At 41.3% G+C, this 27,799-nt stretch overlaps 1 protein-coding gene across 4 annotated transcripts in view; it reads left to right on the top strand.

Moving 5' to 3' along the window:
* Positions 1-27,799, top strand: part of Chchd3 (coiled-coil-helix-coiled-coil-helix domain containing 3) — a 256,512-nt gene that overhangs the window by 127,332 nt on the left and 101,381 nt on the right. The window contains exon 1 of one of the 4 annotated variants that reach the window (XM_039107283.2): positions 25,408-25,558. The exons of the other annotated variants lie outside the window; for them this stretch is intronic. Coding sequence (XP_038963211.1) covers positions 25,508-25,558 — 51 coding nt within the window. The 5' untranslated portion in view covers positions 25,408-25,507. Of the gene's footprint in view, positions 1-25,407; positions 25,559-27,799 lie in introns of those variants that run through there. 4 annotated transcript variants of the gene reach the window in all.

Below are 27,799 nucleotides of genomic sequence, written 5' to 3'. Positions count from 1 at the left end.
GAAGGGACTCATGTTAAAGATACAATTATTTGATAATAACAACTGGCAAGATAAAACAATAGTTGTGCTTGACCATTCTCTGAAATACACATTTTTCTTAACTTGTTAGAGTTTTCTGGAATTTTTTTTATTCCTTATAATTTATAGAACCATTAATATGTTTTTATATAATCCAGACGTTAGTGAATTAATTTTTTGAATGGCAGTATTCTTCTGCATGAAATACCACAATAATAAGGTTCTTCGAGAAGGCTGTGCACTTAGGCAAATAAATGATCCAGTTGGTCCTTTTATGTACCATAGTGCAGCAATACCAGCCGCCATATTAAATCTCTATCAGTAATAATGTTGTCACTAATTACTACAGCTGGTTTGTATAGTGAGTAAATTGCCATTTGTAATGTTAGATTATATTAACTAACACAACTAATTGCCAACCACGAATAAGCGTAAAGTTTTTTAAAACTTCTGTCAGCTTGAAGCAGGCACTGCTGAATGGTATTTCTGTCGGTGTGGAAAGACAGGTCATGACATTCAGGGACACATTGGTAATGTAGGCCAATTAAAAGATACATGTAAGTATTAATACTTTACCAGAAACCTTTGAAATATGGTTTATTTAAGGCATTTTACCCCACCCCATATTATTAAGATATAATTGAGATCTGAAGCTAAAAAAATGCATGTAGTCAGTGTGGTATAGGCATCATAGGTTTAAATTCCTTGTAATTTTAAAGGCACTTAGGGGAATTGTGAAATTCTCATAATGCATTCTTATGTTTGGAAAAGGTTAGAGGAACAATAGTCTAGTTATTTTAGGATTTCTGTCCTAAAAATAACAACTAATAGGAGTTGTTAGACCTAAGGTAGCCATATGTGAGCAAATCCATGTGTAGTTCTTGTTAACTGCTTCTTATGTTTTCCCTTTTAACCTCTTGTGTTTAGTGAGGTAGTTAAGTGGTATATAATTTCTGTACAGGCCACAATCTTGTTCTTGTAAACTATACAGCTGGAATAATGACAGCAGCATGAATGTTGCCAATGCCTTTAGAAGGGAATCAGTTAAATGGCACTTGGAATTTTGATGATTATTGCTTTGAAAAGCCTGAAAATCACAGGTCTTGGCTTTATAGTTTAATTACTTGCTTAACAATTGCAAGTGACTCACTAAATCAAAGGCTTGCAAACAAATAACATCAGTAGCTCTGTCATGGCTGAACAGCTCCAGTTCTCTTGACAGTGGCTACCAGACTGTGTTTAGCTAATATAAACTGTTAGCTTAGCAGCAAGCAGTTGGAGCTCTGAGCAGCCACTGATGAGGTTCCAGTAAATTGAGCACTTCTACAGTGGTGACACTGGTGTCAAGATAACTTCAGTATGCGTTATCAGAACCAGTTGGGGAAGCAAATATAGTAATTATCCACATCCTCTTTTGATACTGGATTTAATAATAATGAGAGCCGTCCAGCTTTCTGGGGCTTCTAATTAATAATTGGTTCTTAAGAACACAGCATGTGGCTTCTCACAGTTTGAATGAGATTAGGAAAATAGGGCAAGCTTAAGGTCCCACATACTTTCATGAACAAATTGAAAAGGCAGTGTAGAAGAAGAGCAAACTGTAGGCTGAGACTCAGCTGTGCTGGTGTGAAAATGTAATTTGTGCCTTTATTGACCCGTGAGCTCCTTCCTTACTGTGTCTTAACTCTGTGACGTTTCTGTGCGTATACCTCTCTTCCATCCTACCCTTTCTCACTGGCCAACCGTTTATTTCAGATTCACTCTCCAGAGTCAGATGGCTCCCTAGGCTGTTACTCACGTGTCAGCCACACCCTCGCTCAGAGTGCGATGGTAAAATATGTCTGCTCCTGAGCTTACACTGCTTTGTTACGGTGGGGAAATTGTATGCATGCATTCAGTAGAAAATGCACTTTTAATAGTGAGTTTTGAACTTTTCCAGGCCAAAGATCTGGTGCTTAGCATATGGGCTAAGGACAATGAGCCTCAGCCTGGACTCAGCCGCAGTGATAAGGAGGGAGGCGACCCATGGACTGTTAAGTGTATTGGTGTGTTGTGTGCTCAATTTCAACTCATGAAGGATTTATTGGCATGTAACCTCACTAGCCAAGTAGCAGCATTAATGGAAAATGAGCGGTCCAGACCTTCATCTAAGGGAATAATAACAGTGAGTGCTTATGAGGGTTAACTCCTGCCACACAGTGTACAAGGGAATACGTAAGCCACTGTTCCTCATGAGCCTGCTGTTTTATGGTACTGCAGTAGGGAGGACGAAGAGTCAGAGTGACCAAGCAGTTCACTCAGTAACTGTCAGTTGGGCTCCAGACTGTTGCTCTGGGTTGTTGTGCCATGCTGTTTCCTTACTAAATATGACTTAGTATAAATGTGAATGTTGCCTATTAATTGTCAGTACTGTAGTACTTCTGCTGCAGACACATTTTTATTGAGATGTTTATGTTTTAATTACTGGTTATTTTAGCATAATAATATATGAAAAATTTCAAGCTTCTATATTTTCTTTTGAATAGTTTTTTTTCATATATGAATGAAGTCTGGAATTTAATAGTCAACAAAGTTTTGCTTATGTTCTGATTCACAATAATACATTTATACCATCACCCAGTATATGAAACTCCTTAGTTCTTCTGTAGAAAATTCTTCTACTTGCAATTCGTCATTTTCTGTCCTCCTGTGTTTTCTCTTGTATTTATTCTACTTCATTATACCAGTATCATTTGTAAACTGCAAAATAGTCCACTAGTAGTTAACCAGCAGTTTGAAAAATCACTGCAGACGGTGCTGTCTGGAGGAACTCACCCTGGCCAGTGGAGTCTGTGTCCCCCTGTACCCATGCGGGCCTCAGGCACTTGCTCTCTAATTTTGTTACTTCTGCCAGCAGGCATTGTGAGCAATTGGATACTGAGCTTGGATTAATGTTTTCCCCAAGGCTGTGAGACTTTCTTCTTTGCCATCTCATCATGGTCCTTTGGGGGGGGTCTGTGGCAGTCAATGACATGGCTGTCCTCAGAACTTGCCTTCCCAGAAGTTCCCTCTCTGAAGCTCTTCTGTGGCAGGAAGGTTTATAATAACAGCTGTAGAGAGCTGTCTCTTTCCACTTATCTCTTTTTTATCTTGTCTCTTAGGTTGCTAGACATGGTACATAATACACCTTAGCTAGCAGTGAAGAAGATGCAGAATTGTCTCATCTTGTCCTCATGTCCTGTTTCCCAAGCAGACTTTACCACAAGCCACGGGGATATTTCTCTACCTGTCTTTACCTAGTAATAAGCTGATAGCAAAGACCAGGTACCCTAACACTATCTCAGTTTGAGCGTCCCTGTCACCTGGTTTGTTCCCGAGTGAATAGAGGCATGTTGAGTGCCTCTGTGCTGGGTCTTTCAGGCTCCAGGATTACCAAGGCAGATGAGACACGTAGGTTGCTATTCTACTTTGGCACGTAGTCTACTGGAAAAGACAGACAGGAAGTGGATAGGTTTATCCATAGGCACTAAGCATTAGGATGTGGAGATATATAAAGTGTTCGTTGGATCTGGTGAACAAGTTGTGGGCTGTTTTTTTCTCTACTTATTCACACCCCATCCCATAGATTGTTAACTCTCTACCACACAGGGTCCTTCAAAGAAATTCCAGAACTGTGAAGGATTTTTATGTGTAAAAGCCATGTACTGAAGACCAAGATGTTTCACAGAGCGCAGCTATAGCAGAGCATGCATCATCACCTGCTTGCTTGAGTCTCTTCCGCTCGGGTCGGATCTGTTAAAGCAGAATGTGCATCTGAACACAGTTCGTGTGAGAGCTTATCTGAAATTAAGAGTGTGAAGTTTAGATGGGATATTTCTTACTTGAAAAGCTGGGGACCAGAACTACTTCAGATGTTAGGAATTTGGGATTTTGGAATATTTCTATAGTTTTTGTTTTAAACTGGTTGAGCATTCCTTATCAGAAAATCTCAGGTGCTCCCCCAAAATCTCTTTTCAGGTTTTCATACTAGTGTTTTATAACACACAGGTCTGGAGAAGCGATTCTCAAGCTGGACTACCAAAAACAAAGCAACAACAACCAAAAAGATGCATACTGTTTGGATTTGGGTGTGGACAGTGTCCACAAAGGTCCATGTGTGAAAAGCACAGTCTTATGTCAGAAGATGGTCCTATAGAGGAGTTCAGGTCACTCGGACTGTGCTTATAGTGAGACTGGGAGCCCCGTTCTCTTCCTCTTTCAATTCCTGTATTTTCTATCCTGCTTTTGCTCCACTGCACTCACCACAGTTCCCCTCAGTGGGGTCCAAACCTCCAAGGACTAGAAGCTCTAAATCCAAAGCCAAAGTGAAAGCCTTTTCTCTTCAGGTAATTGGCTATGGTGTTTCACTGTGGTGCTAGAAAGCTAGTAGACCCACTCACCTCATCCCAGACAAAGAACATTTGGGCAGATCTTTGATCTGCCTGTAGAGATTGTCAGGTGCCAGTGTTACTCTCTATACCTGAGGAGTCCACGCAGGGGCAGCTGTCCTGTCCTGCCCATGAGGCAGCTCCCTTCTCTACTAAAGAATAGCCATAACCGCCTAGAATTAGCTGTTCCCCAGTATCATTGTGGAATGCTGCTTGTGCAGGCCATTCCTGTGTGCCTGTCTCCAGGGTCTGGTACAATTTCTTTTGGTTGGTTGGTTGGTTGGTTGGTTGGTTGGTTGGTTGGTTGGTTTGTTTGTTTGTTTTTGCAAAGACCTATGGGGCCTGTTTTCCTGGCCCCCTCCGTCACTTTTGCTATGGCCCTGTGAGTAATGACCTTCTCTGATATAACTGGCACAGGCATGGTATTTTTAATGCATCCTTTGGACCCAGGTGTGGATGAGGGCTCTTAAAAGAAATCTTTGTACTCAGGCATCACTCACAGCCAGCAAGCTCGGTCCTAAGCTGTAGCATTTTCTGCAGCTTCACTGGCTGTTCCTATGGGCAGCTGAGATTGGGATCCTCTGTTCTAGTCAAATCTGAGCATAGACATCGTAGGAGGTTCTCATGCTCAAGTCTGTGTGACACTAAGATTGCATTTGGAAATCCACACTTGTTCCTGTGTGTGTGGCATAGCGGGTGCACCATTAGAAACTTCTGATAACACTTGGGCAGAACTGACTGTCTGAGAACAGTCAGCAGAGTCCTACTTCCTGACTTAGGATCAGGTACCAGAAAATTTGTTGCCCTAGAGGTAGCTTAGTTGATAATGTATAGTGACATTCTTTTCATATTTGAAAATTAACAGTTTAAAGGTTTTTTAGATATATTTGCCTGTTACTATTATATAACTTAGACCAGAGTCTTTTGTAGGACTGATCAGACCTAGGTTTTTAATCTGCATCAGAAATTGACCCTTATAGCCCAGCACTTCTTTGTCAGCCTTGCTTTGGCCTTTAGCCCTTCAGCTAGCACACTGTTGAAGGGGATCAGCCAGAGCCCTCACAGGTGGATGAGCTAAATGGAATTAAGGGGAGGTATTCAGAAGACAGCAACAGTGGTTATAGATGAAGGAACTGCGGTGCAAAGAAAGATATTAAGGCCTTGGAGTTTATGAAGTCTGATAAGCCAGGACTGTGAATCATGGTTTGGAAGAAGAGAACTCAGGTGGGAAGAACTGAAAGGTACCAAAAAATTTTGTAGGATGTAGAAATGAGAAAACTTAGCAGAAGGCTTACGTGCAAATAATGAGGCCGATTTGAAATACAGGGCTCGCAGCACTTTGATATGTGTCTGCCTTTGACGTTAAGGCCCTGTGTGAGCTGGCTTAGCTTGTGAATCCAGACCAAAAGGAACAGTCAGAGTCTGCAGCCTCGGAGCTGTCTGTAATAGTGATAGGCTCCTGGAGTTGCTCAGGCTAGTGAGCAGAGCCTTCCAGGGCAGAGATGGCTGCCTCTCTTTGCCTTTGTCTTAGTGTCTGCATGTTTTTGACTGGGAACAATAAGATGGGCAGTTTGATTGCAGACTGACTCTCTTCTTTCCTGGGTCCCTCCCACAATCCTCCGTTTTCATGTTGCATTATCCTAGGTGCTCTTCTCCTCTCTTTCCTGACCCTGAGTTCCGATGTTCACAGCCCCTCTCACCCAGGCTCTGCTCTAATTGGCAGAGCTGTAACCTGGTAGCAGCACTTCTCTATTGCCTGTTCCTAATTGGTGTCAGGGGCTGCTAGCAGAACAGCCATGTTGGATTGATTGATAGATTTGCTGCTGTTATTGCCAGGCTTTTGCTTGACCAACAGTTTCTGTGTGTAGCTTTTGGAACTAAAAATTAATATGTTAAATCTATCCTTAGTGCATCTGAAATAAAATCAGCTATTGACCATTACGGAGTACTTTGGATGTTACCTCAGTTCCCTTGGGCTTGCAACTTGCAACTCTAAATTTTGTTCTATTTCTAACTCACAGTTGGTTGTTTCCTTGCTTTCCTAATACAGAATAAAGCTGCATTATGTTTCACACTGCCTGCTGCACAGTGGGTTTCTTCTTTTCAGAAATAACACAAGCATAGTGTTTCAGTGTGTGTGTGTGTAGGGCGGGGGAATATAGAAGCATTGAAAATACTCCTTCAGAACTTGAAATTTCCATCCAACATTGGCCAGTGAGAGTGTACATCCTTAGGGTAACGGTGACTCATAAGAAGAAGTGATAAAACTTCACTATCAGAGGCTCTTTCATGTAATTGACATTTATATTAAAGGTGTAACAGCATTTAGGCATGTGAGTGTAATTTATGGTTAGTCTACACAAATTACTGCATGGAAGCTACAGAAAGCTACAAAATCTCATTTTAATACTTTGAGTATCACTGTGGATAGTCAGTAAAATGAAGCAATACAGTGACCTTACAGTAACCAGATGTTACCAAGGACTAAACCTCTTTGGTGCTTTTTGTCTTCCTGAGTTTGTTATTTATAAAGCCACATTTCTATTACAGCAAGATAACCTGGTCAATCTTTACCAATAGCCATTGTGCAAAGTATTCTGATGTAAGTACTGTCTTGTGTGTTTGTATTGTGGGGATTTTTCAAAGAATTTCACTTGGTCTTTTGAAAAGTCCAAAGCCAATTATTATTTTTACATTTTATTGATGAGGGGGCCAAGAATCTAAAAGTTTTAACCTTTGAAAATCATGGCTGCCACATATGTGACTTAAGTTATAACCCGAGTAAGTCCTTGGGACTCTGTCTAGATTATGGCAGTGACTCACCAAGATGATTTCACCATGATGCTTTAAGTCTCGTGTGGCCTTCCATGGGCTCATATTTGGTCCAGTTTTGAAGGTCATGGAGCTTTTAGGCTGCTGGGCCTGCCTGATGGAAGTAGGGTATGTATTCCCTTCCCTCCTCCCCACTCTCTGCTTTCTGCCCCACTGCTAAGTTAATACCCACTAAATTCCTGCTGCCACAGACAGAACTGCTCTACCCTACCTGCCGTTCCACAGGAGACCAAACTCTGACACTGTGGGCTAAAATATCAATGCTTACTTGGTCACAGCAGTAGGGAAGTGACCGTTACACCTGAACCCTGTGTAGTAGGCAGTATGCTTTTGCTTTTGACCAGAGAGGGGTGATGCAGCCTCGTCGGTTTTATCTTTTGTTCAGAAGATTGATATAGGCACAGGTCAAAACATTTGAAGTGCTAAGGGCTGAATGAGTAATTCATGCTATAGATGTAGGCTTGGCAGGCTTGAACGAGGAGAGAATCTGGCCTTGTATCTTAAAGAAGGTCTGCTCTGGCATTTTAAAAAGGGGAGGATGCCAGGGTTTGAAACATGTTTGACATTTTGACTGAGAGAAAGATGAAATTAAAGGTGTGGAGAGGGGAGAATATGGGCTCTCTTTCAGGTCGCTGAGTAACAAGATTTAGTTGGATGTAGGGTGTAGGTTATAAAGGAAGGTTTCTCTCATCTGGTAGGTTAAGAAGGTAGAGAGTGGGCAAGCTCACTCTCTACCAGTGAGCCAGCCCAGTGTGAAGCCCAGTGACCAGCAGGGTGCTCAGCTCGAGAATGGATACATCTGTTAGAAACATTGGAAACATTAGTTTGGAGCTGAGGAGAAGGGCCAGGCCTGGAGAGTTCTGGAACTCCCTATTATAGACAGCAGACTGGGAATGAGAGAGAATGACAAGGATGGTGAAGACATAATCTTCTAGTAGCAGACTAAGGAGGAGTTGCATAGGAGAGCATTCAGGAGCCCCAGCATGGCTGAGGGAAGAGAGTTACGAAAGTATTTGTGAAGCAAGGCTTCTAGAGGCTCCATGGCTTGAGCACCAATGAGAGGATGCTGAGTTAGGCACAGTGGTTAATAGCTGCCTTTATGTAGTATACCTAGGCAAAAGTAGAGTGTTGCAATCATAGGCTAGGTTTGAATGGTTAAAGAAGAGAAAGAGACAAAACATTGAGATGGTTAAAGTCCAGATGTCAAGTTTCTAAGGTGATAAAGAATGTGAACCATAAAGAAACAGTAGTTTGGGAAGGTTTTCGTTGAAACCTTTGTTTGAATATTGAGGAAAGAAGTTAATGATGAATGAAGGACCAGCTGTGTCAGACAGTCAGCAGGGCAAAGTCTCAGCCTCTTGGAGGGAATTCAGTGGAAAAGGTGTTGAGGGCATCAGGGTTAGACTTGAACACGAGAGGGACTGATCAGCTGTCTGTGCTGTAGGAGAGGATGGCAAGGAAGACAGCTCTCTGCAGTAAACGGTGGATGCAGCATGGTGGAAGAGAGCTAGTTTCTGAAGAGACTGGTAAATGAGAAGATACTGAATTAGTGTCACATGATGACAAGAGCAGCCTGAGAATACAGTCTGGGGCTTTTGTTCATTGGTGAAGGCCTACATCGTGGATGAGGGTAAGACTACACACAGGGAATGCCCATGAACATCCGTTTTAGAGGAATTGGGAGCAGCAAGGGACATTTGTCAGTCACAGTTTTGCAGCATAGGAACTTTTGCTTTTTAAAAATGCAGGGTTTTTTTAAGCCTTTATCCAGTCTGCTTGTCTGGAGGTTCTACCCAGCGTCTTAAATGAGTTGCTCTTTATGCTGTAGGGTAGATTAGATACCAATGATTAGAAAGCAACGTCAGAGAACTTTGAGGAGCACAGCTTATTAAAACAACTCACCACAGACCATACACATAAACCCACTCAAATTAACAGCCACAGCAGCAGCCTCAATGGAGTAGACATGTATCCATCTCCCAAATGCACCATTGAAAGTAATGTTATGGAAAACTATAAATTTCCTACGCACAGCAAATATGGCCATGTCAGACAGCTCTCGGCCACTTGCAACTTCGTCTCCAGGGCATTTGGAGTTCTCTTCTAGCCCTGAGAATTCCTGCACACATGTGTCCACATATGCACATCATTTAAAGTAAAATAGATCTTTTTAAAAGGTCTGTAAGGCTGTTAAGACAGCTTCGTGGAGCAGCCAGTTCTGACAGGTTGCTTCCTGTGTGAAAGTATCAGGCACAGATCTATTTTAAAAGTTCTGTAAGTTACACTAACTATATTAAAACTCACATCAGTATCTTGAAGGTATAATCAAGAAAGCATTGTTACTTGTAAAGGAAGCCGTTTAATTAAGTTCAGTTTTAGCACTGAAAGCACCAACTGAAAGGACTCCTCAGTTCCCAGAGGTGGAACATAGTCATGTGAAGTGGATGTCAGAGCCATGGGCAAAGCTTGATGCGTGATGATCAATCAGTAGCTTGTGTGTGCTCTGCATCTGGTCCTTTTGAAACCAGCCTTGCTTAAATGCAGAATACACCCTCTCCACCTGGTCCAGAAGTGAGAATCCCCTGTCCTCTGTATTCTTTCTCCCATCAGACACACACCCCTTCTTATTCCCTTTTGGTATTATCATCTCATAGTGTTTTGTTGTGTTTTGACAACTTGTTTTTCTTGTTAATCCCCTTCATCCTCTTCTTCCAAACAGAAAGAATTCAAAGAAAGAATCACCCTTTCATCCATTATCAGTGGTTTCTCATCTGAATGTGTCGTTTTACTTTTGTTCCAATGGAGATCAAAGGCACACCAGTTTACCCTGGTGTTCAGCTTCTTCTCAATGCTGGACCATAAAGAAATGGGATCTGTTGAATTTGTTGCAGCCTTAGATCTCTCTCCAGATATGTGATACCCACATGACTGGGCATGGATGTCTGTCACGTCTATTCTTTTCCTTTCTTCGCCCTGCATCCCCCAAACGAGAGTAGAAGTGTGAGGTGTGGGGAGAGGAAGGGAGACAGAGTGGTACTCATGGTAGTGAAAGCGGGAAGTTGGGAATTGGGTGTCTCCTGCATAAAGGAATACCTGTTTCAGAAGCACCACATCCTGTGTCTATATAATACTTAGTTCTGCTTAAGTCAGCTTTGGTCTTCTGCACATGAACCCCATGTTAAAATATCTGTCAGAGAACCTTGAAAAAGTATCACATAGATGTTTATGTTTTATTCTTAAAGAGGCTTAAAGAAAAAGATACTGTAAATTCTTGCTCTGACCACAAACAGTCATAGTTGTAATGTTTTGTAGAATGAGGTCAGAAAAGACCAATATTTATATTTATCTGTATTTAAATTTAAGAATATTTATCTGGCCTTTAATGATAAAACATGGAATCATTCATATCTATTTCTAGTCTTAACCATTCCATCCACACAAAAAAGTGGGCTTGGACATAGAAATCTGTCTGTAAACACAGCCGTTATTTACTTAACTGCGTTGGCATATTATGACATATAAACCAGCTAAAACACCAATATAACTTTGAAAACAGCTATTCTTATAAATACTATTTGTTTTGTAACAAAACAAAACAAACACCCAAAGATTTAAGATTCTACGGATGCTCTTAGACCATTAATCAGATTCTTGCTATGCATCTTTTGACTGTCTGTTGAATGTCTGAGAGGTATGTGCTTTCCTCTTGCTTGAGCACATTATTTTGATCATTGCAAAGTCCCACTCTGAATGATCTTTTAGTTTGGTTTTATTTGCTGACCATTTTCAGGCTCTGGGTAGGAATGACTTGAGTGTTAACATGTCACTTTCTCAGCATAATCAACAATGGGACAGCAAGACAAAGCAACATTATTTAGACAGATGTTTCCTCATTGGGGGCAGGATTTTTAAAAGTTAAAAGTAATCACTTTGTTGGTAGGCGGCCTGTTCTTAACTAGAGGGTAGTTGTTCATAAGCAAAGTTAAAATAAGCTTGGGAATGTAAATTGTGGCTGAACCACAGGAGTGAATAAAAGTCCCTAAAAATTGATCAATTCAATTGGATTGTGAACTTGGTAAGAATCATGCTCAAGTGGGAATAGGACTTGTGTATTCCAAAGTTAGAATTTGCATTTGTTTATAGTTTATTATTATTATCATTATCATTATCATTATTAGTAGTAGTAGTAGTAGCAGTAGTAGTTGTAGTAGTAGTCATAGTTGTAGTAGTTTTTTTAGAGTAAGAAAAATAGAGATGTGGTACTGAAACCCCTTAGTTAAAGCAAGCAGTATGGGATTTGGACTGGATGTTGACTCACCTTAGTTAAGTTGTGTCCCAGTGGGATATTAGCCGTTTTTAAGATTGATGTTTCTTCTGTTGTTTGAGATTTAAATGTGGACTGTCCATTGATATGTACAAAAGGCATTCAACAGTGATGTCAGTAACGTTACTTGGGAGAGGCCTTATTGGGTGTTCCAAACTTATTGTTATCATGGTCAGAAGAACCTTGGTTCTTCTTCCCTAGTTAGTACTTCAGGGGTGAACCGAGGGCCATGTACCTGTCAGACAACTGCTGCAGCCCTGAGTTTCTTCATCCTCACTTTGTTACCTTGGCTGACCTTGAACTCACTTTGTAACTTAGGTCTTCCTTGAGTTTGTGGTCCTTTTGCTTCAACCTCAAAGGTAGCTGGGATTACAGCTTGTATAGTACCTACCATTTGTTTTGGTGTCTGTCCCAGGCCCATTTATTAACTGCTCACATTGCATTAGCTTCACATTGCACCTTGACACCTACCTGGAGCCATTAAATTAACTTCTTCAGCTATCCAAATTCCTAATGTTTAAGTTATTCTTCTGTTGCTGTGATAAATACCCTAATAAAAGCAGCTTAATAAGGAAGGGTTTGTGTACCTTTAGTCTTAGCATTCAGGAGGCAGAAGCAGGCAGATCTTTATGAGTTCAAAGCCAGCTCATTCTGTAGATCATGGTGCAGGACAGCCAGAGCTACACACAGAAACCTGTCTCAGGTACATTTTAACCAACAAGTCAAAGTCCATCACTGAGGGATAAGTTGCAAGAGCTTTGCTCCCAGTTCAGTTAACCTAATCAAGGTAATTCCCTCTAGGGATTCCCAGAGGCCAGTCTCCCAGATAACTCTACATCTCCTCAATGTGCTGTAAACTAACCCTCCCTCTCTACCCTTTGTCATCTTGGTGGCCAACAAATCACTTGACATCATACCTTGCCCTCAAGGTCTTTAAGAGTTTCAGCATGGGTAAATAGTTCAAAGTCCACATCTCATCTGAGATTTAAGTTATGTTCTTAACTGAGCACATATAAAATAAAATGTGCCATAAACATTCAACACACAGAGCACATTCCCATTCCAAAATGGTAGAACTGCAGCATAGCAAGGGATAATCAGACCAAACCAACACCAGTATTCAATGGGGCAAATACCAAGATCTGTATCTCCATGTCTGCCATTTGTAGCTCAGGATGAAATTGCCTAGGCTTGAAGGACTTAGGTAGCCCCACCCTTCCAACTGTGCCGTCTGTAAAACACACTCTCTGTTGAGGCCCCTCTACTCCATGCCCATAGCTTTCCTTGGCAGACCTTCCAGAGTCCTGGCGTCTTGATTATTTTGGAGTCTCCTTTGCAATTTAGACTTCATCCTTCATGGTTGCATGCAGTGGCCTCCTAAGGCCTCCAAGCATTCATTGCTCTACATTGCTTGGTTTCGGCTGCTCTTTGGAACAGTGGAACGAGTCTTTATGGACCTATCAATTTTGGATCTTCTATGCTTTTGCTGCTACATAGTCTGGAGCATGGTCCTCGTGGACCCAGCTGTGTATGGATTGTGGGGGCACATGCTTCCCGAGACACTTGTTATCTTCCGAGATTCTTAGGCCACCACAGGGACTGAACCACATTCAGCTCTTTTTTTTTTTTTTTAAAGATTTATTTTATGTATATGAGTACACTATATCTGTCTTCAGACACACCAGAAGAGGGCATCAGATCCCATTACAGATGGTTGTGAGCGACCATGTGGTTGCTGGGAATCCTTAGGTTTTCTTTCTTCAAATAAACTGGGATCTTCACAGATGGAGCCTCTGCAGTGCAGAGGGTTTTTCCTCAGTGATAATGACCTATTTACTTTTATATCATTAGCCACCATGTTCTCCCGAGATTCCTCTGCCAAGCAGATTACCTCATTACCTTTAAATTCAGCTTTACCTAAGTTGTCAAGAAATAGGCAAAGTGCATCTGGATCCTTAGGTAAAAGAACTCATTAGAGCACTTGTTTCCCTCTGAAAGCTCATAAACCAGGCCTCCACTGTCCACAGTTCTCTTAGCATGTTTTGTCTTCCAGGTTTTCATCAGAAAACCCAGTAAACTCTGTTTACGTCTTCCAAGAGCTTTTCTGTTTCAGAACCCTACAGTCTTTCCTATTCATACTCTAAACCAACTCCAAATTCCATGTGGTTATTACAGCTCCAGTTCCAGTCGCGGTGAAATTTTTCTGTCTCAGCTACTTTTCTTTTGCTGTGATAAATACTCTGATAGAAGCAGCTTAGGGGAAGGGGGTGGTGTGTGTTTCTCACAGTTCAGAATTGCAGTCATACAGAGAAGCCACATTCTATCCACAATAAGAAAGCAGATAGCAACGAATACTTATTTTTAATTAGTTTTCTTTTCTTTTTTTTTTTTTATTTTATTTTATATGTTAGTACCCTGTCACTCTCTTCAGACACACCAGAAGAGGGAATCAGATTGTGTTGCAGATGGTTGTGAGCCACCATGTGGTTGCTGGGAATTGAACTCACAACCTCTGGAAGAGCAGTCAGTGCTCTTAACCACTGAGCCATCTCTCCAGCCCCCAGTTTTCTTCTTTAAAAAGAAAAAAAAAGTCCAAATCTTCATCTAGGAAATGGTGCAGCTCAGAGTGGACAGGTTTTTCTGGATCAAGTATCCTTATCAAGAAAATTCTCCACAGGCATGCTGAGAGGGGAGGTAAGTGTGGATCTCAAGGTATCAGTTGACATTAACTACACATTTGCCTACCTAGTTAAGTGCAAGGCTTTCCTTTCTTTCATATGTTCTTCATTAGCTTAAGAAAACTAATCAAGTCTGGTACAGATACACAGCATGCCAGAAGATGCAGAATAAGCTACCTTTCCTGTGCTTCCACATGCATTCTGGGAGTCCTTAGGCAGGCATTCATTTCTTGCTAGACCTTTGTTACTTCTCCTGAACAAAGATGTGGCATCTAAGGAAGGCTATCTCAGGGCCTCTGAAACTCTAAATTCTGTATGTTTGAAAGTCTGTGTTCTGTGGGAACATTAGGCTTCTCACTAGCCCTATGTCATCACTCCTGAGTGTTGGTGATAAGAAGCTCTCTCTCTTCAGGCCTGGAAGGCTACACTGGGACCAGCTTCTAATGTAAAAACACATTTTGAATTCCAAAAACATTGTCTTGGAATTTAGTTTGGAAAGAGATTTGAGTAGTGTAGCGTCTTTTTTATTTGTTTCTGTGGGTGTGATGTACTCTGTTTTGTAGGTGTGGTATATTTCTGCTGTGTGTTTAGTGAAGTTTCAAGCTTCTTTATTTGTTTAGCTATAATTTTTTTATAACACCTCCTCCAAGCGAGTGTTAGATTTATTTACTGTTTACTCTTTGGGTGAGCCTTAATATACAGGGACTTGTACATTATTAGTCTCATTACTTTGGAAGAAAACTGTTTCAAGGAGTGAGTACAGAAACTGGCCTTAGTACTTGGAGCTCACTTGCTTTATTACATTTCTGAAATGAAATTTCAGAGCCTGGAGGAATGTAGCAGTATATTTCAGGAATATATAATTGGCTTGAATTCTTTAGGATGAAGAAATTTATAAAATTAGAGTATCATTTTGAGGATAGTTTAACTTTGTGCCTGTGTGTTTAGAGAGACCCTCAAATCGTTTTAAAACTAGAGCCACAATTTACTCAAATGTAATAATAACAGCACTAACACATTGCTCTGCTGGTGTGGATCAGTGTTTCTTCCCCTGGTTCTGAGTTTAATGCCATCCCGTGGATTTGCTTCTCTGATAGTGATTTATCATGGAGAGACTGGGAATCATAGCTGGGAAAGAGCCTCTCTGCAGTTGATTTTCTCCGTGAGTAATGCCTCCCCAGCCCATACGGGCAGTGTGTGGGCAGAGAAGAAATGGTGTTGGAATTACCCACAGCCAAAGGACGGAAATGGTGCGCTGATCACCCATGACCAGACCAAGCTCAGGTGTCTTGGAAAGTAGGATTTGAAATGCTGTTTTCAGGGTTTTTTTTTTGCCTGTAATCCAGCACTCCACAGACTGAGGCAGGAGAATCACAAGTTGGAGGACTGATCCATTGGTCGAGTTTAGTCTGAGGCTGGCATCAAAGAGTTTTTCACTGAATACTTGTTGAATAAATTAATAGGTCTATCAAGTTTGTATTGTTTCTCAGATGAGTCAATTATTTTAGCATTTACCTTTTTAACATGTATGTATACAGCATATAATTTATTTAACATGTATGTATACAGCATATAATTTATTATTTCTTTGGTGATAAAAATGCCCTAGAGTCTTATAGATTGTCCCAAACTGTGCCATCTGCTTATAGTGTGTCAGTGTGCTTAGAGCTGAATAGAGGTAGCCAGGCCATTCTGCCAACCACACTGGGAAAATTCTGCATCCAAGGGATTCCGGGAATTATATTGACAATAGATCAGTGAGTGGTTTTATGTTATATTTCATCTCTTGAAGATGTGGGTGATCTCAGGTGACAGAGAGCTCCACCAGGACAAAGGACAGCTTGTGGCTAAGACCAGCTCGGCAGTGTCTGGCAGATTTCCCAGCCAGTCGTCAGCTCTTCTTGATCATCATTACTGCTGGATTCATCTCACACCAGAGGAAAGAAAAAAGGGAAGGGGGAGGGGGCTTGGGAAGGAATTCCTCTAGCGCCCAAACCAGGCTTGTCACTCTGCAGGGGCACAGTGTCTGGTTTTAATAATTTCACATGTCATTACTAGTAAAATATAAACCTATTTTTTAGAGTTTTATGGAAAAACTTCTGTTGAAATTATAAAAGGTCATCTATGACCTTAGTGCAGAGTGGCAGAGGAGGTGTTAGCTTGTAACGTCATTACACTGCTTGCTTCTGTTTTAGATTAATGGTAAGGAGTAGCCATTTTTCAAAGCAAACAGGCTGTCTCTTTAGTTCAGATGGAAAAAGCAGCAATTCTTTACTGTGGCCTGGACTATTGTGTGCAAGGTAACAAATGGCAGAGATCACAAAATAGTCAACATCTTTCTAAAAAATGAGTAGTTGGCTAATATCCTAAATTTTCTAAAGTACCAGGAAACTTTTAGCAAACTATTTCTCTCATCATACTACTAGTTGAGTCACAGTCTTGGTTTACACTGAACACGCAAGGCTATTACTTTCAGGGACTATTTTCAGGCATTTGTGTTGGTTTATATATTTGTCCATTGCAAATTAGTAGTTAGCATTCCCCACACCCACCCTGTGTCTGTGTGCCTGTGTATCTGTGTCTGTTTTTCTGTGTGTGCACCCGCATGTGCACGTTAGGGACCTGTACTGGTTGCTGTGTTTGAAGTAATATATTAGATTTTTTCATTTGGGCTTTTTCTTATTCGGGAATACTTTAAAGGAATGTCTGGAGGCGTTTCGTATTTTAGCTTTAGAATAGGGACCAGTATAATGCATATGCTGTATCAGGTACCATTAGCTACATGATCTTCCATACCCCAGGACCTTGATTTTCTTGTTCCTAATACATATATCATGCTTTATACATATACATGTATGAATATTCTTGCCCAAGCCATACCAGTGCTCCTTTATCCCTGAGCATGTACCCTTAATGAATGTGTTTAATAACAGGGCAGTATGCATAAAGTGTAACTTCCATTTATTACTTTATCATTTTTACATAGTCTTTACTTGCTCTTGCTTTAGAAGCTTAAGGGTGGGGGTCATTTTCTTCTGTGCTTCCGTCTGACTGCTTAGCACCTGGCTGTGCAGATGTTATGTGCTTTCCTATGTCTGATCAAATGATGGGTTAATGAAAATCACTCTCACAAGTGGCAATCTATAATTAAGATGATAGCTGGAACCATATAGCAGACAGGATATTCCTGTCAGACAGGTAATAATATTTATTCCTACTTCCCAGCAGGCAAAACCTAATCAAAGTCCTGAGGTTGCTCCTTATTACTGGATCCAAACCTAGAGAAGGCTCTGCCTGGGGAGAGTCATAGGATCTGTGTTCACTAAATAGTTCCTTTAGCCGTGAATTTCCTACATAGCTCTTGTCTGCAATTGTTTCCTTAACTGATTGAATGAATGCATGTGTAAAATAAATAAGTCAAAAATAAAAAATAGGCATTTAAAGTTGTGATGTTCACTTCACATTGTTTTATATTCAATCTTTCTTGTGTGGTTATGTTACTTATGCTTTTTATGAATGGTTAAAGTATACTGAAAATATAAGTTGATAAATACATTATATGTGTATAGATTTTTCTATTTTTAAATTTTATTTTAATTGCACACATGCTTGTATGGGAATACAGGTACGTGTGTGTGAATGCAGGTGCTTGCAAAGGCCAATTGTGAGTTGTCTGATAAGGGTTCTGAGAACCGAAGTTGGGTCCTACAAGAGCAACATGTACTCTTAACCACTGAACCGTCTTTCCAGCCCCAGTAGGTCTTTTCAGGTGGTACAAGTTGTTAAAAATACAAAGTTTCATTCCCGAATCTCAGGGCAGCACACCTGTAGTTAAAAGTACATACAATATGTTAGTGGACTCTACATTTTCAAATGCTGCTCCTACCTCAGAGTACAGCTGGGATGACTAAGGGCTCCATGAAGATGCCCAGAGATCTGAACAGCTACTTTGGAATTGCTTCATATGTCACATACCCCATAGTTACTGTCTGGGAGTAACAAGGAACGTAAATGGTCTAAGGCAACACATTCAAAGTAACTAGTTTTGTGTGTGTGTGTGTGTGTGTGTGTGTGTGTGTGTGTAGCAAAACCTGAGCACAGCTTTAACTGATGCCCTCTACACAGGCACTAATGATTCTTGTAATAATTTGATTTCACTTTTTCACTGTAGCATACAAAGTCTTTAAAACTAAAAGTTAAATTCTAATGGAGGGGCGGGGTGGGGGGAGGGAGCAAAGCTAAGCCTCAAGTAGTTATTCTGAAGCAGTGAGTTCAAGCAGAAGGCTGGTACTTCCTTTCTGTGGTCTCTGCACTGCAGCTGACCCCTCCAATGGGCAGTAAAGCTGTCTTGTCCTCTTCACCCATCTTCATCCAGGGGAATCGGGTGAGCTGACATGGCTTCTCTCCATCTTCTCTGTGTGTTGGTTGTACTTTCCATGCATCCTATCTTTCTACCCCTCCTTTCTAAGACCTCTCCCACCCCCTTTCTCTTTCTTTCTTTCTACTCTGTTTAAGCCTGAGGTTATCATTGGGGTTTTTTTCATACTTATTTCTTCCCTATTTCTGATAAACTGATGGCTTTGTATAAAAGGTAAGGATTTTTAGGAATGTCTCTCCTGTTATTGAACTGAGAAAAACTACAAATCTGTGAAGGCCTACCTACTCTGATACTCTAATTAAAAGTGTTTGCTTTATTGAGGGACATTTTAAAAATAATTTTATTCCCTAGAGTTTTCCAAATTCTATTCTTAAATTTTTTAGTACTTATTTGCTGCATGTGTGTGAGTAGTTTGCCTTCATGAGTGCATGTGCATGCCTAGTGCCTATGGAGGTCAGAAGAAGGTGTCAGGTCCCCTGAAACAGAATTGTAGATGATTGTCAGCTTTCATGTGTGTGCTGGGAACCAAACCCACTGTAAGGACACACGTATTCTTAACCACTGAGCTGTCTCTCTAGCTCTATCTAAATTCTATTTTCTGTAGCAGAGTTACGTCTTAGTTTTAAAATCAGCATGTAAGGGAAAAATTTACTTTGGTTTATGGGTGTTCTTCAGAGTCCCTCATTGCTAGCTCTCCTATGTTATCGGGTCAGTAGGTTTTAGGTTTGTTTTTGTTTTGCATTAGTTGCAAATGCTGCTGTCACATAACTTCAGCTGCTATAGTGCCATTCACTGAGAAGAGGCACTCTTTCTATGAGGTTGTGATGGGAATGATTCAGACCCAGGAACGAGCTGAGGACTGGCTCCCACCCAGGCTTCCTCGGGGAACTTTCCTGAGAGTCACATCAATTCAACCTGGGTGACGGAGTTTACAATGTAATTATTTTTTGCCCACCTCCAAAAAGAGCTAGAACTGAAGAAAAGGAGTCCAGTTACTCTCTGGCCTTACTCAGTTGTATATAAAAATGAAAACCAGAATGACTTGGTTAGCAGATGTGATTGAACTCGCCATAGAAAAGTGCTTCCTTCCTTCCCAACCTTACCTATTTTGCTTTGCCGGGTTGTGCAAGCCAGGAAGCAGTCCAGTTAATTTTGCTAAGTCTCTGTTCTAGTGGCTACAAACCTACTCTCAGTGCTAAGTTAGGTAGACTGGGAGGGAGCATCCTGCATCCACACCATGTCTGCCCCTGGCAACCAGGTGCTACAGCTATATGGCTATTTCCAAATGTTGTTCAATGTGTTCTTGTCATGTCCTAACAGTTTGGCATCAGAACAGGCTCATCTGTTGAGTTTCCTCTGGCCTAGACATATTATAGAGTCAACATCCGCAGCAGCAGACATGCTGTGGTGAATGTGAATGGTAGAGAAGGAGCTCTGAGATGCATCTAGCCGTAGTCCATGACCTTCACAAAGAGGAAAACAGACTCAAAGTAAGTCTCCAAGATGACCAGTTAGGGGTGTGTTGGATTTGCTCTGCCTATCCTACACACAAGGAAAGCCATTCTGAAGGACCAGTTAGGTCCACACATGGTACTCACCCTTAGTTTGCTGGTATCCTTTCTGTCTGAACTTAAGTTGACTCTGATTTTGTTACTTAGCAGCAGTTCAGAGCATGTGACAGACATAAGCACCTGCCCTTCAGCCTTGCCATGAAGGGCAGTAGCAGAATCTTTGCAGAATCTTCTTCTTTCCCTCTCCGCCTGATGGTCTGAGACACTCAGTCTGCACCTGCTCATTCTCTCCAGATCTTCCCTATCACTAAGCTCGGTACTTTAATTCTCCCAGGAACTGTGCCCCTGACACTTGAACTGGCATGAAGTAGATGCTGTTTTGAAAATACTTCTACAATAGCCTGTATCAGCTGCTGCAGAAAATTGTACTAACTCTGTTTGTGCTGCGAAGTCCCAGAATAACCTGATGCACGTGGCGAGTCATTTTCACATGTTCTTCCCTTAACTTTAAACCAGCACAGAAGGAAATCACTCGAGAATGTTGGAAATTAAACTGGTGGCAAGAGATAGGAGTCTCAGAACCAACTTAGTTCCTGATCTTCTATCATCCCCCTAGTCAACAAGGAGCCTCCCTGCCCACTCAGTAACCTAGATGATGCTGGTGCATGCACGCACGCACGCTCGCACGCACGTGTGTGTGTGTGTGTGTGTGTGTGTGTGTTTGTGTGTGTGTGTGTGTGTGTGTGTGTGTGTCCCCATGTGAGTGTATGTACTTGGGTGTGCATGTGTCTCCCCAGCTTCATCTGTGAAACAGATTGCAAGAGCAATTGACTAGCCAATTGTTCTTCATAGCGTGAACATTAAATCTAAATTTAAATGGAACAAATGCAAGTTCATCCAGAGAAAAAGAATTCAGTAGTCTTATAGTAATTGTTTCTGTGCTGTTGTCCAATTTATTTGTCAGATCAGTTGCACAGAAGGCCTTGGCCCAGGTAGTGCAGTTTAGCTTGCTTCCCTTTCAGAGACTCTGAGCTTTGTAATGTTCAGGGTAAAACAAGATTATATACAAATGCCTGGGAATAGACGTCTATTCTTCACCGTGGAATAAGAAAATAGATGCATCTCAGTATAACTGCACCTAACTCACACAACTCCAAATGCTTCAGGCTTCTTCACACTCTGTGCCACCTCAGCTGTAGTTTAGTTAAGAGCCACCTGCTTTCTGTGTGAAGGAACGGTTAAGGGTTGGTCGTGCTGATGTCTGCCGTGGCTGTAGTGGTAATGAGTGTCCCTTGCTGTTGCAAGCCTGTGCATTTATGCGTTCGCTTTGGTGTCCTTTACTATGTTGTCCTCTTGCAATTAATTTTCATCTTTGAAGGTTTTCAGTGTTGCAATGATTATCTGCCCAACACCTTGGGGGTGGGGGGTAAGCCTTTAGCTTCTGAATTCCATTGACTGTGGTCTTTTAGATATGATATGTGCTCATTTTCTACCCATGTCTTTCATAACCATGTAGTGACAAGAGCTAGAGAACACTTGAGAGTCCTGAAGCCCTAGCAGTCAATTTCACTTTTTGTTTTTTGGGGTGTTTTGTTTTTTGTGTTTTTAGTGTTTATTGTTTTGGTTTATTTTGGTTTGGTTTAGTTTTTGAAGACAGGGTTTCTTTGTGGCCCTGGCTGTCCTAGAACTCACTCTAAGGTAGACCAGGCTAACCTTAAACTCAGAGATCCTCCTGCTTCTGCCTTACAAGTGCTGAGATTAAAGGCATGTGGCACTACCACTCAGCTGAGTCCATTTTGATTCAGCACTTATCTGGTCTGTGGTCGCTGTTGAGAGCAAATCTCTAACTGTACATCGAGGCTGTTGTCTGAGCTCCATGTTGAAATTCCTTACTACTCTATAAGATGAAATTTGCAAGTTATGGTCGAAGCACACTGTGCTTCGTTCTCAGGTGTGACCTGTGAACTTTAACAGGGAGCCTGGCATAGACAACACTGCCCAAACAGAATAAACTTAAACCAGTCCCAACTCACGTCAGCTGAATATAGTCCTATCTGAACCAAACATGAGTTCAGAGGCTTTAGAATCTTGTATGTGATGGGGGCTTTGAGTCAGATTTAACAAGTCACAGGAGTGTGCTTATATATCTTTTTAATTCTTCTAGCTCAGACATAATGGATCAAATTTTCTAGCTTGCTCTCTGATTGGGATAGGATTCGTTGCATCCCACATATGTGGCCATTCTCAACAGTATATGGGCAGTCTTTGCAGGTTAGCCCTGCTGTGAGGTTATGGTGCAGCCAGTTCTCTATCCAATTTTCCAATACATATGGATACTGGCAGGCAGGTACAATGTTATTCATAGAACCCATTTTGTGAAATCAGTGATGTCCCAATTTGCTGTTCTTTGCTGAAATGGTTCCCCAGGGGGAGAGAGCTGCTGATCATTGAGCTCAAATAACTACCAATCCTTGGAACAGCCGTTCTCAACAGGGGACCTCAGTCGTGGCTGGAGAGAAATTTGGCCATGATCCTTTTGGGCTATGTAGGTCAGAGTCAGAGGTGCTGCTGCACATAGTGTGGTACACAGGACAGCTTCCACAACAGCGAGTCACTTGGTCCATATGTCCCAAGTGTCCCAAGTAAGGGCCTCTGTCTTTAGCCACCTTACTTGATACAAGACTGGCTTAAACAGGTTCTTATATACCATTCCTGCCATCCCTGAGCTGTGGGCATTGTTGAAGACACATAACCTATTAACACAGAAAGAGGTCTTTATATAATATTGTCTACTGCTTTCAAATATTTGGCGACTTTCATTTACTAAGAACCCAACTGTGGGCTGGAGAGATGGCTCAAGAGGTAATAGTGCTCTGGCAGAGGACTGGAGTTCGGTTCCAAGCATTCCAAGTCAGAGGACTCACAACACCTGCTGCTCCTGCTCCAGAGCACCCCACACTCTCCCGACCCTTGCACACACATGCACATGCGCACATACACATAAACTAGAAATAAGTTTTTAAAAATAAAGAACCTATATCTACATTTAGTATGGTAATTAATCAGTGTATTCACAATAAAGATTCCACTCCCACTAGCCATTCTGCTGTGTTACTGTGATCAAGACACGGCTGAATGACATTCTTTGCTGAAGCGCCCATTTACCTTTGGGCTCCTACTAGGAAGATTTGTTTTCATTCCTGATTGCAAGATGTTGGTACTGCCTTGTTTTGTCCTTGGCCTGAGTAACAGATCCACATGATATGCAGTGTCATGCTGTGGCTTTGCATATGCCTTTCAGTGTAGTGGCCACTGGATCCTGGATGCTTCTTTTGTGAGAAGTACTGACTTAGGTTGAGCCAAGGATATAGACAGAGGAGGACAAAAGTCTTGTCTCATTCTTGCCCTCGAGAGTTGAGAGTTAAGGACAGGCAGGGTGGGTGAGAAAACACATGCAAAAGAAGACAAAGATTAAAAGAACCACTGTAAATGCATTATGAAAGATTTGTACCAAGTGGTAATAACAATAAGATTTGAATATAAAATTAAACTGAAAAAGGAAAGATGAATAGGTTAATCCCTCTCCCAATTAAAAAAAAAACACTAAGGAAATGCCCATAAATTTTAGATTTCAACTATTGTTTAATTTATATTTTGGTAAGAACCAGAATCTGGCAACTTAGCGGAGGAGAGAGTGGAAATGTGTGAAGTGAGCATTGGTGTTTAAAAGGCATGCCTTGGTCCATCTCCTCTGTTTATTGTTTACCTTATTTTTTATTTACAGAACCTTTGCACTTGCTTTTCTTGCCAGAGAACAAACAGCACAAAGGACAGGAAATGTTTCCAGTTGGCTGTTGATAATCTGTGATTTCCACAGAAAGTGAAAATAGGCTTCTTGAAACTCCACAAGGACAAAATAATTAAACTGACTTGACGCAATGCTGGGGGCTTGTTGGGGTCCTGGGATTCAGTTAAAGAATCTGTTAGAAGTGCCCATTCCACACCCACAACCAAGGCTGTTTCAAATTGAGAACTGCTAGAATAAGAAAGTTTTCTTTTAATGGAGTGAAGTGGGGTCTATCAATCGCTCTCCAGGGAAGGCCCCATGCTCAGTAATTAGGTAAAACAAATCATACTCCATAGTTGTTTGAGCTTTTTGTGTTGTGTTTGTTTATTTGTTTTATGAAACAGGAAGAATATAAACTTGGGTGGGTAGGGAATATGAACAAAGTTACTGTATGAAAATTTTAAAAAAGAATTGTTAGAAGCGTGAGCTTCTATCTCATCTGTATTCCATAGTAGACATCAGTCTTGATGAACATCCTAAGCTAGGACTTACACATAGCTTATGAGTATTGCCTCTTAACAGTCCCTGGAGTGTGGCAGTATTGACAGTGGGCTAGCCCATGTATGTCACTGGCCAGACACTCCATCACACCGCCATACACCTGACATAAATGAATTAGGGAGGGTAAACATATTTTGGCTCACACTTCGCGGTTTTAATCCACCGCAGTAGGGATGTGTGCTTCCGTTGGCTCCCTTTTTCCTCGTCTTATTTCCCCTGGGCCCTGAGCTGTACTGTCTCTGTTCAGGCCAGGTAATTCCTCAGTCATCTCTGGAAATGAATGTACAGAAACACAGAGATGTGCTTTGCTAGTCTCTTGTACCCTTCTCTTTAGTTGGGTTAACAGTGGACACTGGCCATCAATCCGCTTACTAAAGGCCCAATGAATGCTGTCTAATTTCCCACTTATAACAGGATTCTAGTGTGCACCTAGTCAAGTACAGGTTACGCTGGCACATTACTGTTATTCAGTGACGATCTTCTATAGATTCTGGTGCATTCCTGAAGTGTGTGCTAAGCTGTTACCTTTTGATGTTTTTCTCATATAAGTTTATTGAGATTATACCTTTCTGCTTTGTATACAGTTTTGACAAGGAATAAAATCCCATTGCTGCTCTCAATTGCTTATCTTTTTACTGAACTGTAAGGACAGATAGACCCGCCTGGCACAGATGATCCCTGTCACTCACTGCAACTCCCAGCTCAGTATGTCTGTATTGCAGAAGGGTCGAAGGCTTAGAATAAAAGCAAAGGTGACGATAGGGCTTCCTAGTGAGATCTCTAAGGATGTTGCCTTTTCTTAGCGCTGGTGATGTCTGGTTTATGGGATCATCTTAAGAACACTGAGCAGGCACCTGCTTTGCTTTCTGCTTCGAGCTTTCAATACCAGCCCTGGCATTTCAAAGGCTTTCACACCCGCACACTGTGACTCAGTCATTGTGACATCACCGAGTTCCTAGTGCCATCATTTTGTGCCATCCCTGAACCATACCACAGCTAAGAGGGCATAGCAATGCCAAAAGGTTTGAGCTATGAAGATTTTCCAAAGAATATTCGTGGGAAGGTAAAGTTCCTATCAGCACAGTATGTCTTGCCCATGTCCCTGCATTCTCTTGTATTGACTTTAGTGTATCTTTTGTTGTGAAGCACCTTCAAACTTTATCTGAAAAGAGACAAATCTAAAAAGAGGTGTGTGTATGCTAATGTTTAATTTAGTGACCAACACTGAGTTAAAACATCAAAGTATTTGCTTGGGGTTCATAAAACTTGATTTCCTTATTTTCTTTCATTCTCTTGATTATGGGAGACTAGATTTCCATGATGATCCACTTCAGCATATTCTGTCATGTTTTCAAGCCCAGTCATGTTGTACCAAACCATGCACCATCTGGAAACTAATAGTATAGATTTCTTCTAGGAATAGCAAACACTCATAGGGAAAGGCTCCATATTCATCTTTCCCTCAAGAAATGATCCTACCTTAACAGCAAATAACATCATCTTGTTTTTATTTGTTCATTTACCATGACTCTGTCTGAACTGTATTTCTTTGCAGTCAGTTTGCTGCTTCCTCTTAAGCTGAGTGTGATTCTCCATCCCCAACAGCCATTAGCTTACCAGTATATTCTCAGCTTACTTAAGTTCCAGGATTCCTACCGTGTGACTTTTCCCCGCAGCATCCCATTAGCTGTTTCAAAGCGGTGTGCCACTGAAGTGCTGTGGCCATGTTCCTTGCTTAGCTATTCTCCCCAGTGATCTCACGATATCGATTGTGTGTGCAGTTGAGGGAGATTTGTGACGGTCGCTTATAGTTTGGTACTGTCAGGTCTTTGGAATGACGTCCTCTTAGGTCTTTAGGGTAAGCTTCTGACATTGGTGTGTAGCTTTAAGTTCTTCAATGTCAGACTTCTGCTCATCCTCCTTTTAGGTGGAGAGCATCTCTTCAAAATCACCAAGCTGATTCATTGCCCTGTGTGCACAGTCAGACCCAACAGTACCAGTGCACTATTGAGCTTTCTTAGTGAATTTAAACCATCCTTCTGGCATAAACTCATTGCACCTTTTTAGATAGGCAGGACAATCTAAAACATTTTTCCATGCTATTATTTTAATAACCATTTTGGGAAATATACTTTGATGGAAGGAAAAGTAGTTGTTAGTACATCAAGGGTTTAGGAAGTACTTTCTCTGTTACCTATAGACTTTCAAGTTGTTAAAATAATTATTTAATACTTAATACTTACTCTTTAAAATCCTGTATTGGGCTGGACGTTGTGGGGCGTACCTTTAATCCCAGCACACCTGCCCCTTAAAGGACTGGCATGTTGTTTGAGCTTTGATTCAAATTATACTGGAAGCTACTAGAGGCTAATATTCTAAGTAAGGAATAGTCTGATAAGAACCGCATCCCTCATTGTACATCATAGCTACACTCGCATTTCAGCATGCTTTCTGCTGCGTACATCTTCATAGCATGCACCCAATTTAGTGTCCTCCTCTGCTGCTCTCCGCCCTTCCTTCCTTAAAGGAGGAGCCATCTCCATTTACTATTGGCTTACTCCCCACCATACGTATTACGCACACAGTTGATATTTTGATTATTTAAGTTATTTTCTAAAATGTAAGCTTTTTATGATTCCTAATGCCTGATCATGTAACTGGGTCAAAATCTCTGATTTTACTTTTTGTCAAAATGTTTGTAATTACTTTTCTATTGTTGGGGCTTATCTTATTTTCTTAAACTCTGTTGTTCTTCCTTTACTGTTGATTTATATAATTCCTTTATGAATATCATATATAACTTTTACTTTTAATGTTTGCTACAGTTGAATGCTTAAAAATAAAATTATCTGTCAGTAGGAGTAACGGCAATATTTATGAACATATCTGTTCTGGTTCCCTTCTGTTGCTGTGATTAAAACACTGAATGAAAGCCACTTAGAGGAGGAAAGGGTTCATTTCCTCTTACACTTCCAGGTCATAGCCCATCACACAATTCTGTCATTGAGAGGTCAATGTTAGACCCTGAAGGCAGGCTGCTTGCTATTCTGACCTGAGAACTGACTCACAGCCAGAGAGGCACAGCAGAAACTGTGGACAGAGGTTGCTTGCTCACTCAGTAGCAGGCTTGTGCTAGCCCAACTTTCTTACGTAGCCTAGGGACCACCTGTATAGGGTGCTAAAGATGGTGCTGCCGACATCAGGCTCGACTCTCCCTGTCAGTTAATAGTCACACAGGCCAGTGTGATCTAAGCGGTTTCTCCATTAAGGTTTGCCTCTCAGGTGACTGTAGGCTGTGTCCAGT

This window comes from Rattus norvegicus, chromosome 4, assembly GCF_036323735.1.
Source record: "Rattus norvegicus strain BN/NHsdMcwi chromosome 4, GRCr8, whole genome shotgun sequence".
Classification (NCBI taxonomy): domain Eukaryota; kingdom Metazoa; phylum Chordata; class Mammalia; order Rodentia; family Muridae; genus Rattus; species Rattus norvegicus.
Note: the sequence above shows the minus strand (reverse complement) of the source record. Positions and strands in the feature narration are given on the sequence as shown.